The sequence below is a fragment of the Culicoides brevitarsis genome, chromosome 2, assembly GCF_036172545.1.
Source record: "Culicoides brevitarsis isolate CSIRO-B50_1 chromosome 2, AGI_CSIRO_Cbre_v1, whole genome shotgun sequence".
NCBI lineage: Eukaryota > Metazoa > Arthropoda > Insecta > Diptera > Ceratopogonidae > Culicoides > Culicoides brevitarsis.
This window is the reverse complement of record NC_087086.1, coordinates 215,768-229,415: the sequence shown is the minus strand read 5'-3', so window position 1 is coordinate 229,415 and position 13,648 is coordinate 215,768. Positions and strand designations below refer to the sequence as shown.

Sequence of the window (13,648 nt, the reverse complement as noted above, 5' to 3'; positions counted from 1 at the left end):
GTCTCTCTCTCTCTATCATTTTCACATGTGCGTAAAAATCAAAACAAACAAAAAAAAGCGCTTCAAAACATTTTCATGGTAATATTTAACAATTTCTTTGGTTCAAACGTTAATTTAATGTTGTAAATTATGTACGGAAGTGCTGAGGAGATTGCTAAGCGTCGTCAAGAAGCAATTGAACGTCAAAAACTGCGAAAATTGGCTGAATCGAACGAAAATACGTCGCAAAATAATTCTTCTTCAATAGTTGGCGGACTTGCATCAAATAGTTTTTATGCAAATTCCAAACATGACAATAAAATACGACCGAATGTTGCAGCTCAGAGACTGAAAAAGCCTTATGACGTGCCAAGTTCATCAAGAAATAGCAAAATAGCGCCCGTTTTTCAGAAACCTCTTACACTGACATTTACTTTCGTTTCCGAGGAGAGATTTTCTGTTAAAATGCTTGGTTTCTCCGAAACAGTTGTAAATATCTTTAAAACGATGCCTTCGAAATCGTATGATCCACGAACGACAAATTGGACTTTCAATAAAAGTGAATACGAAGCATTGCTGTCGAAGATAAACAATAATGAACAACTAAAAGGATCCAATTTGAAATTAGAAACTATTCCAAATTTTGTTCTGCGAATTTTCCGAGAGAAAGTTGAAACAGATCATATTCGGGATATGCCTTTGTCAGAAGCAATCGAACCAAAGTTAGCGAATGCTTTAATGTCTTTTCAGAAAGAAGGTTTCTATTTCGGCGTAAAGCGTCAAGGACGTGTTTTGATCGCCGACGAAATGGGTTTGGGAAAGACATATCAAGCAATTGCTCTTGCCGACTTTTACAATAACGATTGGCCATTATTAGTTTGTACGACAGCAGCTATGCGTGAAACATGGGCGAGCAAAATTCGCGAGTTACTTCCGAAAGTTAATCCGCAACGCATTATTTGCGTAACATCTGGCAACGATCCAGAATTGGAATCGGCAAGAGTTGTGATAACAAGTTACTCTTTAATGGAAAGTTTAGTTTCCATTTTGATGCAAAAGAAATTTGGAGTTATCATAATGGATGAATCTCATACAGTGAAAAATAACAAAGCAAAACGAACAAATGTCGCGGAAGATTTGTGTAAAAATGCAAAACGAGTAATTTTGTTGTCAGGCACTCCCGCTTTATCGAGACCTAAAGAGCTATTTTCACAAATTAACATGTTAGCGCCAGGATTTGCGTCATTTAAGGATTATTCAACGCGATATTGTGCGGGGCATCAAACACGTTTCGGTTGGAATGCTGATGGATCGACAAATTTGGAAGAATTGAATTTGTTGCTCAAGAAAAAATTTATGATTCGTCGCACAAAGGATGATTGTTTGAATGATTTAAAAGAGAAAAATAGAGAGTCAGTGATTCTCGATGCCTCACTCATCAAAAGCGAAGATAAAGCAATAACTGAAATTGCAGGAAAATTTCAAAATAGCAAAGGTCGAGATCGAGAAGAGCTTCTTATACAATATTACTCCAAAACAGCAGAAATCAAAACACGAGCTGTATGTGCATATTTGAAAAATTTGCTCAAAGAACCGATGTTAAAGTTTATCGTTTTTGCTCATCATAAAGTCATGTTAGATGCAATTGCTGATTTTATCTATCAGCAAGGCGTAAGTGCTATCAAAATTGATGGTACAACAAGACATGACATTCGTGATAAAAATGTTCACAAATTTCAAAACGATAAAAAATGTAGAGTTGCAATACTATCGCTGATTGCATGTTCAGCAGGAATCACTCTAACAGCTGCCAAAATGGTTGTTTTTGCCGAATTGACATGGACCCCGAGTGTAAGTTGATTAAATATAAGAGAAACATCATTTCATATCATTTTTTTAGATTCTCGAACAAGCAGAAAGTCGTGCACATCGAATCGGTCAAACAGAGGATGTCACTGTAAAGTATTTACTTGCGAAAGGAACAGCAGATGATGTTATTTGGCCAATGTTACAAAAAAAGCAAAAGAGTTTGAACAAAGCGGGTCTTAACAATGAAGATTTCACAGATAATACCTGTATTAATGCCCCGAATTCAGCGGGTGATATTACGCTATACTTGAAAGAAACAAAAATTAGTGAAGAAGCAAACACATCAAGCAACAAAACTACAAATGTAATAGCTGTTAATGAAATAGATTGGGGAGATGATTTTGATAATGAGCTGCTCAGCAAAGAAGCAAATATAAAAAGTGACGAAGCAGAAAAAAAGAGTAATATTGCAACCGCAAAAGAAATAGACTGGGGAGACGATTTTGATAATGAACTACTTACACTTCCTTTAAAATAATACCAAAATGTTTATATTAAAATTAAAGCATGCGTTAAATTTATTCTTGCTTTAAAAATTCTAATTGATTTGACATATCTTCTACATCTCTTCGATGAATTTGTTTTTCCAATGCTTTCATGTAGATGTCTAAATCATCTTCTTCTGAATCTTGACTGAGTTTTTCTTCAGTTTGTGCTGTTTCAGGCTCCTCTGAATCGAAGTATTTGTCTTCCATATCGCGAGATCGCATATTTTCATCGTCGTATTGACTGTCCTCGTCAATTGTTGAATAATCGAAATCTTTATCATTCCCGCTCAGGAAATTGGCATACATTATTCCTTGAAATTCGTCTTTTAACATTTGCTTTTCCGGAGCTAAAATGAAATTTTCTACTTTTTGCCCAAATTTTCGTGCTTTATTTGATGATGAGGACGACGTTTGAATATCTAATGTATCAAAATTTCCCCATTGCGTTTTAGAAAAAGGCTCATCTGTTTGACTGTTTGCCTCTTGTTCCATTTGTTCATCATCATCTGTATCAAATTCTTCGATTTCTGTGTCAATTTTTCGTTTTGCCTTTTTAACATTTTCGTAACTCTCTTCACTATCATCTTCTGTGTCTCTCTTTCGACTAATTTCATCTTTATCGATGCCTTGCAACAATATATTGACCAAACTATCGCCAGGACATTCTTGAGAATCTCTTTGTCGTGTTTCTTCATCCGTTAAATATCTCCCAACGAGTTGATGATACAAATCAGGTTCACGTCTCATCATTTCAGTTTCGGAAAAATAATCACTCGTATCCATCATTCGTTGAAGTGCCATGAATCGTCGATTCTTTACGAGACTTTCGTGATTTGTCAGACGAAATTTTATTTCATCCAAGTAATGTTTTACTTCATAGTTGTTTGTCGACTCTGTTTCAAATAACGACAAATGCTCATGTTTCAAATACTTTCCGTAACGCGACAAGAATTGACTGCGCGAACGATTGAACAATTCTGTAAGAACTTCTAACTTTTCTCCGTCATTCAACTCGGCATCCGAAACTTGTAGACTTTTGTAAAATACATCTTTCGAATCCAAAATCCAATGGAACATGGCATTTTTTGCCTCTTCTTCTACAATGCCTATTTCGAGTTGCATCTTTGTAAATCAAAACAAAATTTGACAGAACAAATTATGAATTGTCAAAAACAGCTGATTCAAAGCTCTTCATTCAAAAAATTCAGTCAAATGGCTAATATCGCACAAAAAGCAACTCAAAACCTGATAATCGTAACTGGCTTCGATATTTTTGTGGGACATGAGATTCGTAACGCAAGTTGGGAAGCTGTTAAGTTGTTGCCATCAACGATAAAACATGAAGAAGTAGAATATAGTATTGATACGTTAAAAGTACCAGTTTCTTATGAGGCAGTTGATGAGATCATCCCTAAAATATGGGCACGTAATCCAAAGGTAAATTTGATTTTTTGTCAAATTGATAAGATAAAGTATCGCTATTTTTGTTTTTTTAGTTGGTAATACACTGCGGAGTAAGTGCGAAAGCAAATAGTATTACGTTAGAAGCTTGCGCCTACAATTTTGGATATTGTCGCCCTGATGTAAATGAAAAGTATCTCGAGGGAAACTTTGCAAAATTAGAGCAAAATGGTAAAGGAAAAAAGATGCTTCTGACAACGATAGACATCGATAGAATAGCCAAAGAGCTCAATGGTGTCGAAGCATCTTTGAATTGCGTGTGTCGTCCTGAATCTAAATTTATTTGCTCTACCGACGTGGGAAACTATTTATGCGGATATAGTTTCCTGAAGAGTTTGGACTATAATTTGGATCGTTCTTTGTTTATCCATGTCCCTGAAGTTGACAAACCTTTGAGCTCCGAAACAGTAGCGAAGGGAATACTTGATGTCATCAAGAAGTGTTTAGCGCAATTACTTGCAAAAGATTTATAACATTTGTACCTCAATGCTTTCCTATTGAATAAAAGTTTTTACATTTTATTCTTTTAATACATTTATTCTAAAAAATTTTCTGAACCGGTATATATATTTATTACATACAGATTTATATATTATATTAGTATATCAATATATTATAATATATTATAATTATTATTTTAAATATTATTTTTGAGTAAAAAATCAAAAAGTAATCTTAATACAAATATAATATAACAATATCATAGAAAATGATTCAAAATTAAACAGTTGAACGAAAATCTGTATAAAATTTCTCATCTCCCATGATTTTTACTTCAATGTAACGCGAAACAGAAAACGTTTTTGGAACACCCTTGAATAAGCAATTTTGACATTTACAAAATCAAAACAAAAAGAAATCAAACATTTCGAATCATTTTTAACTTGCTTATTCATTCAGGTTGTTCCAACGTCGTTTTATTGTGTTATTTATATCGCAGTGTTCTCTCATCATTTGGTAGAATCGCAGATTCAGCAGTTTCTAACATTCTGACCTTAGAACGACCTTGTCAAACGACAAAGTAAGCAGTTCTAAGCTTCATTTCACGTGCAGCGATAATAATGCTCTCGTATTTTTAGTTTTTGACCGGAATATGCATCAAATAAATTATAGCAAAATAGTTTAATTTTCTCAGGAGTGTTCAAATAGTCACAGAAAGCTCGTAGATTTCAGCATCATCGCATTATAGAAGCACAAAATAGTGAAAAAGTAGATGTACGAATCAGGAATTACTATCACTTTTATTTATCGTAACATACAAGAAGCAGCTGTACTTTTGCAACATTACCGTATTGTCTCCAGCAATTAGAAAACAGAAAGCCGCTCGTGAATCACTTTGCTTGAACTTTTGTAATCAACAAAACGAAGAATATTATCATGGCAACAACAGAAACAAGCCAATCATTTTTATGCGGATTCTGACTGTGTCTATAGAAGTTAACGTGCGAGTGAATGGAATAATATCATGAAAATATTATAAAAACAGCTTTTACGAACTTTAGATTCATTCGAGGACTTGATTCCTAAGCGATCGGTCTTGTTTCTTTTCTCCTTCAAAAGTGTTTTCTGATTTGATCAGGTTTTAAGTTGAAAAAAAAATAAAATCTGAGAATAACAAAAGCAAAAGTGAAAAAAACAAAATAAAAATTAATTTGTGAGAGAAAAAAAAATATTTAAAAATAAATAAATTAAGATGTCGTGTTCAAATTACCGCGACATGCAACATTGTCCCGACAAAAATATTTTTGGATATAATGCTCGTAATAATTTTTATCAGAATGGTGTTGTGCAGCCTCTATTGACAGGTAAGATATTTTTTCAATTCACTGTTAGACTTCTCGCGCACTAACGTGATTAAAATAAACAACTAAATGTGTTAAAAATAAAAGATCATCGGTTTGTTAGTGCGTTCAAGAACTCTGAATCAGCAAAAGTTATCATTACAAAACTTACTTAACAAAAGATAAGAATGCAAACCACTTCATTAGTTATTCACAACAGACAAATTAGTGTTGATAGTCGCGTCATCATCGTCGATGTCATAAATTATCTAATTGCTTCTTCAACACTCCTACCTGTGGCCTACTTAAAAGACTAAATAGAATTTAGCGCAACGTCAATTTAATAAACTTTAGCATATTTGCATTTATTCGATATTTTTGTAAATTTTAATCTATTATTGCATGTGATGAGTATGTAGACCGACGAAGTAATAAAATATAAAACTTTATGATCTTTTACGACATTTAACTCATATCATCTTGAATAATCTTCGTCAAATGTTTTCCTTTACTGATTAAAATATTTATTAATACTGGAATTGACGTCTCAATAATTCTGAAGAAAAAATCTTTTTGTTTGCCGGGCCCTTTTTTTGTTTATTTTAAAAATAACTTTAATCGAAAACACATTTTGAGACCTACTTAATCAGTAACTTGAATGAAATTGTCGTAAATTTTATACAAATGTTTATAAAGAATTAATAATCGGCAATATTTGTATACAAGTTGTTTTTTTTTTTGCTTGTATGAATGAAAAAATATTTATTAATAATCGAAAGTAAGTAGGAAAGATAAATACATAACTATAATATAATATATAAGACATATATTGCGAATAAATGAGTTTATTGCCGTTAGCATACTCGTATTAAGAAGATTTTCGTAAATTATAATGCCTATTTAAAAAATCCTCTCGTTTCACATATTGATGATTCTCTGTACTTTTGGTGCATACAAAGTTGTGATGAAAAGAAAAAAATCAGAATTAAAAATAAACTGTGCAGTTGAAGATAAACGTTGACATGATGAGGGTATTTGACCAGACAAATGAACTTATTGGAAGTTTTCTTATCTGTGAACGCTAATTAATTTTATTAATCTTTATCGTTATCACTCGTGTAGTTGCCACAAATCCCTATCATTACTCTTATAACATTTGCTTTAGTGTAAACTTTTAGGTACTTTGTTAAATTGCATGTTTACTTTTTTCAGATTTGTATCAAATAACTATGGCATATGCATATTGGAAATCCGGCAAGATAAACGATCAAGCTGTTTTCGATGTTTTCTTTCGTAAGAATCCATTCCATGGTGAATTTACTATCTTCGCAGGATTGGAAGAAGTTCTCAAATTCCTTTTAAATTTCCGTTACTCCGATGGCGATATTGAGTATTTGCGTGAAACGTTGCCCGAAGGTGTCGAGGATGAGTTTTTTGAATATTTACGCAACTTGACGGCAGAAGAAGTAACACTTTATGCGTTGGAAGAGGGAACTGTCGTTTTTCCGCGAGTTCCTTTGTTGAAGATAGAAGGTCCTCTTATTATTGTTCAACTGCTTGAAACAACTTTGCTCACATTAGTAAACTACGCTAGTCTGATGGCAACCAATGCCGCACGTTATCGTATGGTTGCTGGCAAACACATTGATCTTCTCGAATTCGGATTACGACGAGCTCAAGGTCCAGATGGAGGATTATCGGCTTCGAAATACTCGTATATTGGTAAGTGTCAAAATTTTAAATGTATTTTTTTTATGTAAAAACAATCAACTTTGAACTTGACCTGTTATAATTCAAGGTTGATAAAATCTCCACGTTTCGTTTGATAGAAGCTCCATGCAATTTTTGATTTTTAATGCAACAATAGCGATCATGATTTTTGCATTTATATATTTTAATGACTTATTTTTATAAAACATATGTTGTCATGAAATGCATTTATGAAATTAAAAAAAAGAAACTTTTCTAATAATGAATATTATTATAAACGATTATAGAAAGAATTTATTTTTGCAAATATAGTTCATAAATTTTTCAAAATTGAGTATCGTGAGAAATTTTAACAACTGTCAATAAATGACTATGGAACATTACCATTAACTAAAATTTGTATTAAAAAAAAAATAAAAGTTATTGATTAACCTTTGTGACAAATCAATTTTTTGATAGCAACGCAACAATGACACCAATAACACATTTTTATTTATTAGCTGTTACTATCACAACATTATCTTCGTTATTTTGCTTACTAACAGAAAATTCAATGCAATTGATCGTAAAAAACTTCCTCAAGGTGTTTCAGTGTAAATTTTGTACACATGAAAAATTTCTCATTGTCACGAAAAAATGCAATATCAACTATTCCGTAATATAATAACCAACTTTGAATTGATTGATCAATAAATGAAAAAAGTTTTCAGGTGTTTGCTATACACATGCTTTTTGGAGGGTTAATGATATTGTTTAGGTCAACACCATTGGTAACAGTTACAAAGGTTAAATTCTAAAACATATGTTTGATTTATGTTTTATTTTTATTATATTTTTCAGTACATTCGCATGTCATTGTCAATGTCTATCGAAAAATTTTGCAATGAAAATTGATAAACAATGAGCAAGTTCATGTTTATTTTTTTAAAAATTTTTTGCAAGAAAAGTGAAAGCAATACTTTTACTGAAAAAGTGAAAAATTAGGGAGCATTGAAACATTTTTGGCAACAACATTTAAGATAAAAATTGAAAAACAAAATATACAAACATAAATTCACCCATTTCTGTTCCATTTTTAAACTTAAATATTGGATGAAACCATATTTATGTGCGCGTCGTGATTGGATTTCATGGTACATCGTGGTACCTTTCTTGCCTGAATATGAAAAAGTTTTGTTAGAAAGTCAGTGCTGAGAAATGTTTCATAATAATAACAATAAAGAAAAGCGGAAAAGTTATTCACACTTTTCATACATGACTTTTTGTGCAGTTTTTTTTATTATATGATGCGGAAGCGAAGCATTTTTTTCAGATTTAAATTTATCAAAAGTTTTAATTTGTTTAGTAATCAGTTAACTTTTCACAGGGGGATTTGATGGCACTTCAAATGTATTGGCTGGAAAACTTTTTAACATTCCTGTCAAAGGAACACATGCTCATGCCTATATTACGTCGTTTAGCGATTTGTCAGAGCTTAAAACAAGGATGTTGCGTCATAAGACCTCAGGTAAAGCTTTAAATTTCCTTTCATTCATGCTAATATAAACGATAATATAATTTAGGTGTCAACTGTGATCTACTTGAGTTAGCTTGCAATTATCGCAGTCAACTTTCATCGATTTTGGACATTTCGACAGAGGAATCGAGTGAAGGAGAACTCGCAGCTATGGTTTCTTATGCGATTGCATTCCCTGATGGATTTATGGCATTAGTCGACACGTATGATGTTAAGAGGTATCATGCTTATAGGCATTTTTCTCTCGGATTTTCTTTTCTTTCTTCTTATCTTTTGGTCTTCCGAATTGAAATTTATTACAATTGTATTATTACGTAAATTATACACTTTCTTTTGAATGTGAATGGTAAAATATTTTTTTTTCTGTTGTTTTTATAATACTTCCATACACTTGTCAAAAATAATGAAAGAAACAACAACATGGAAAATCTGATATCCAAAATTTCAAATGGATACAAGTTAAATGGAATTCACAAAAATTCAAACAAATTGACAAAAAATAACAATTCAAAAGCATACAAAGACATGAATGATGGACACATTAAAAATCATTCTCAATCATTTTACCCGTATGACGATTGTATCAATGGAAAAATGCAAACAAATGGCACAAGTAATGCTTCTTCTCTTATTACTAATGCCTTCGAGAATTCTTCTTCTACAACCTCTACTGTTACATCTCCTGCAAACCTTCTGCTTAGATCATGTGGGAAGTCATTAAGGTAATTACAGAATCTTTCTTCTATACCTACCATAGTTTTTAAGTGACACACATTAGACTAAACTTGTCAAAATCCTTCTTGTATAAAGTCTTAAGAAAATTAATATGTGATTGTAATGTGTGTCAAACTACTCCATTCATAATGTAAATGTCTTTTTCCAATATTTTCATAAAACGCATGTTCAGCTCATATATGTAATATTGAAGAAGGTTACAACAACTAACATGATCTTGAAATTTAATAAATTAACTGACTACTAACAGAAAAATTAAAATTTAAGGGTAATTTTACAATACTTTAATGACTTCCCCCAGATTTTGCATCATTTAAGCAGAGGTATGTAACAATGGTTGAAAATTTTAATATGAGGTGATTTTTTTGGTTGAATTTGTAACAAAATTTGTATAATGGTTATACAAACTCATTTTAAAATGGTTTCAGAAGAAAAAATTTGGTATCAAGCCTTTTTTTAAAGTATATTTTTATTTAGTTTATAACTTTCTGCAATGAAAAAATCAACAAATCAAATCACGATTATATCACATAATTTGTGAAAATGTCTTTCTTATTATTTCACGTATGTTTTCAACACTTTTTTGTGTGTTTGTCCCTTGTCTGTGTTAACATTAACTGTATTTAACTTTTTTCTGTTATTTCTTGTAGTTTTCCGAGAGAACACACTGCATGGCTTTAACACATTTTGTATTAATTTTAGAAAAAGTCCGTGTTTAATTAATGTTTCTGTTAAAATGGGAAAGAGGCTTATGTTTCTTTCTCTTCCATTTTTCACACATTTGCACTTCACAAAGCATTTATCATACGAATGGTTAGTCTTTTAAGTTTCGTCTTTCAATTTCGCATTTACACAAATTTAAAAATAATTGAAATTCATTTCTCATTTTGGGTTTCTTAGCAAATCGTTTTTCCCTTTTTTCCGTATTCCTTTGATATAATTGGTTATGTGTATGTATTTTTAAACATTTCATTTTTTTCAATTCCTTCTTCGTGTTTCATCCAATAGGAGCGGTTTGCTAAACTTTTGTGCAGTTGCATTAGCTTTGCATGATCAAGGTTATCGCCCGATTGGAGTTCGAATTGACTCAGGAGATTTGGCATATTTGTCATGCCTCGCAAGACAAACGTTTGAAAAGGTTGCTGAACGTTTTCGTCTCCCATGGTTTTCGAAACTAACTATTGTGGCATCAAATGACATAAATGAAGACACTATTTTGTCACTCAATGAGCAAGGACATAAAATTGATTGTTTTGGTATAGGAACCCATTTAGGTGAGTATTTTTTTTTATTTGAAAACAATTTTAGTACTATTTTTTATCATGTTTTTCAGTAACTTGTCAACGTCAGCCAGCTCTTGGTTGTGTCTATAAGCTCGTTGAAATCAACGAACAACCGCGAATCAAACTTAGTCAAGATGTTGAGAAAGTTACAATGCCCGGAAATAAAGAATGTTTCCGTTTATATGGATCAGATGGACATGCTCTCATTGATTTGCTTCAACGTAAAGGCGAACCTATTCCGAAAGTTGGGCAAAAAGTTTTGTGTCGTCATCCATTCCAAGAATCAAAACGTGCATATGTAACGCCTGCACGTGTCGAACCACTCTTGAAGGTATTTTGGCAAAATGGAAGAGTCATGCAAAAAATGGTACCTTTGGATCAAGTAAAAGAACGTGTTCAACAATCACTCAAAACGTTAAGACAAGATCATAAACGAACTCTCAATCCGACACCATACAAAGTAAGAATATTAATTTTGTAACTTGTTCACTCATTTAACTTTTGAATTTTGTTTTTCAGGTTGCTGTTAGCGATAATTTGTATAACTTTATCCACGATTTGTGGCTTCAGAATGCACCCATTGGCGAACTCTCGTGATAAACGGGGACAGCTGGTAGTTGCTTCGTTTATTATTTATACTTTTGTTTCGCACACACTCAATTTCGTACACGCCGCAATAAATATAGTAGCTGTCACAAACACTCACAAAAATATTGTTTCATAATTAGAAAGACTCTTATAAAGAAAAACTTTAATATCTTGTAGTATCAAAAAATTTGATAAAAAAATCTATAAAACTATTGATCCTTATTATAATTTAATTAAAATGAAACAAAAAATAAAAATGCTTAAAAAGTTTAATGTAAGATTTCATGTGGTAGAAAGTCACTCAGTGACAAAAAAATATAAGATTGGTTTTCAATTTATGTTGATTTAAGTTGAGTACTTATTCAAAAAAAAAAAAAAAAAATCATAGCAAAAAGTAAAGATTATAGGAGTGCCTTACATGTTACAAAAAGTAAAATAAAACAAACTTGTAGAGACACAAAATATATAGTTTGGCACGCTTTAGTTTAATTATTTATTCTTTAACCAAGCAAAGTAAACAACAGATTTTTTAAGAAATCTATTAGGCATCAGAATAAAATTCGCGTGTAAATGGCGCTAATAGCTTTTAGATTTGTGATTATTGATGTTGTAGTATGTCGAAAACTAACAGAAATTTATCAAATAATTTATTGTAAAGTAACAATAGCAATTGTTAAATTAAAGAAAATATGGACAAATATATTCAAGACAAATTAGAGCTAACTGTATCAACATGTTTTTAAAATCTATTTAGTCTTACACATGAAGTCAATTTTTCAATCAAGTGTCTTTAAAAGATAAGCGATCGTTCACTTATAGGCAAATCTACTTCTGATATTATCTCGACGTCATTAAAGTAAGGGTCTTTCAAAGCTTGCATGGCTGAAATTCGTTTCGTTGGATCATAATGCATCATAGCCTTAAAAATGTACAATGCACCAAATTTCTCAATTTCTTGCGGCAACGGACTTGATTCCCATTTCGGAAATGTTGGTTTGTAATCTTGCAATGATGTTACTCCGGGCCAAGAATCTTCTGTTGGCGTACCCATCTGTCTAAATATTCTGTATAATTGATCGATTTCACTGTCTCCCGGAAAGAGAGGTTTCTTCATTATCATCTCAGCAAATATACAGCCGATACTCCAAATGTCAATACCTGTTGCGTACATTTTTGTGCCGAGTAAAATTTCGGGAGCACGATACCAAAGAGTTATGACTTCATGAGTATAACGTCGCATGGGAAAGTTGAATATGCGTGCCAAACCGAAATCCGCTAATTTAATGTGACCTCGACGATCGACAAGTAAGTTTTGAGGCTTCAAATCTCGATCTGAAAAGAACAATTAAGAGATACCTACATGAAATTAAAACTTTGGGAAAAAGCATTTTTAACTTACGCAAAATACGATGCTTATGACAAAACGCCATGGCATCTAACATTTGATACATATAACTCTTTACTAATGCCTGAGTGAAAAGATGTTTGCTTTTATCCAACATTCGTTTCAAATCCATATCCAGAAATTCAAAAACCAAATAGATGCTGTCATTCGCCAAAACGACATCTTCCAATCGCACAATAGAATGATGTTGCAATTCTTTTAGCAAAGCAATCTCACGAATAGCTGTGGATGGAACGCTGCAAATTAAAATAAAATGATTGTTAAAATTCTCTCAATATTCAGATTTCAGAATACCCTTCCGATTCGTTGTCAAGTCTGATGCGTTTCAAAGCTACATATTCATTTGTACTTTTGTTATAAGCTCGATACACAATTCCATAAGTCCCTTCGCCAATCTTGTCAATTTTGTTGTAGCAATTTATGTCGCCCATACTAAATAAAGAAAATCAAATGAAATCAAAATTTATGCGAGAAACTTAAAAGGTAAACAAACGAAAGGCGGCAATACGGTAGAAATTTGCATTGGAACAATAAAAAAGTACCCTATGAACAAACTTCGTTGCCATTGGAGATGTAAACAAGCCGCAAGCAGTGTAAAAGCATTTCTTTTTAATCGATTTTTAACTAAAGTAAGTCTTTTTGGTAGTAAATTTTGAGAGCAACAGGCATAAAAACATGGAAAACAACACGAAAAAGTCTAATTTGAATTCCTTACCTACGAGACAGTATTTGGATCAAACTGTGAATCCCATTTTATTGCAAGGCAAGAGATTTGTTGCGATGTATTTTGAATGAATAATAAAATTATAATCTCTTTTCAGGCCTCAAAGTTT

At 32.1% G+C, this 13,648-nt stretch overlaps 5 protein-coding genes across 7 annotated transcripts; 3 read left to right on the top strand and 2 right to left on the bottom strand.

The window, feature by feature from the left end:
• The first annotated feature begins 56 nt into the window (after nt 1-56).
• Nucleotides 57-2,360, top strand: LOC134830725 (SWI/SNF-related matrix-associated actin-dependent regulator of chromatin subfamily A-like protein 1). Its single transcript, XM_063844293.1, has 2 exons — nt 57-1,830; nt 1,880-2,360. Exons 1-2 carry the CDS (start codon nt 130-132, stop codon nt 2,324-2,326), a joined length of 2,148 nt encoding a protein of 715 aa, XP_063700363.1. The 5' UTR covers nt 57-129; the 3' UTR covers nt 2,327-2,360.
• LOC134830726 (coiled-coil domain-containing protein 97) lies at nt 2,337-3,458 on the bottom strand. The gene has a single exon (XM_063844294.1). It carries the CDS (start codon nt 3,456-3,458, stop codon nt 2,367-2,369), a length of 1,092 nt encoding a protein of 363 aa, XP_063700364.1. The 3' UTR covers nt 2,337-2,366.
• A 47-nt stretch (nt 3,459-3,505) lies between these two features.
• Nucleotides 3,506-4,331, top strand: LOC134830728 (pyroglutamyl-peptidase 1). The gene is made up of 2 exons (XM_063844295.1): nt 3,506-3,773; nt 3,833-4,331. Exons 1-2 carry the CDS (start codon nt 3,549-3,551, stop codon nt 4,268-4,270), a joined length of 663 nt encoding a protein of 220 aa, XP_063700365.1. The 5' UTR covers nt 3,506-3,548; the 3' UTR covers nt 4,271-4,331.
• Nucleotides 4,332-4,658: 327 nt separating this feature from the next.
• LOC134832396 (nicotinate phosphoribosyltransferase) lies at nt 4,659-12,016 on the top strand. 3 transcript variants are annotated; one of them, XM_063846401.1, is made up of 9 exons: nt 4,659-4,818; nt 4,877-5,602; nt 6,791-7,300; nt 8,655-8,795; nt 8,851-9,022; nt 9,215-9,526; nt 10,548-10,813; nt 10,873-11,282; nt 11,342-12,016. In XM_063846401.1, exons 2-9 carry the CDS (start codon nt 5,491-5,493, stop codon nt 11,417-11,419), a joined length of 2,001 nt encoding a protein of 666 aa, XP_063702471.1. In that variant the 5' UTR covers nt 4,659-4,818; nt 4,877-5,490; the 3' UTR covers nt 11,420-12,016. The 3 variants fall into 3 exon arrangements, with proteins under 3 accessions (XP_063702471.1, XP_063702473.1, XP_063702472.1); XM_063846403.1 differs by lacking the exon at nt 9,215-9,526 and having other exon boundaries at nt 11,342-12,006; XM_063846402.1 differs by lacking the exon at nt 4,659-4,818 and having other exon boundaries at nt 4,831-5,602.
• A 50-nt stretch (nt 12,017-12,066) lies between these two features.
• Nucleotides 12,067-13,326, bottom strand: LOC134832398 (cyclin-dependent kinase 2). Its single transcript, XM_063846406.1, has 3 exons — nt 13,110-13,326; nt 12,810-13,051; nt 12,067-12,742 (listed from the first exon to the last, which is right to left on the bottom strand). Exons 1-3 carry the CDS (start codon nt 13,244-13,246, stop codon nt 12,201-12,203), a joined length of 921 nt encoding a protein of 306 aa, XP_063702476.1. The 5' UTR covers nt 13,247-13,326; the 3' UTR covers nt 12,067-12,200.
• Between the last annotated feature and the right edge of the window lie 322 nt (nt 13,327-13,648).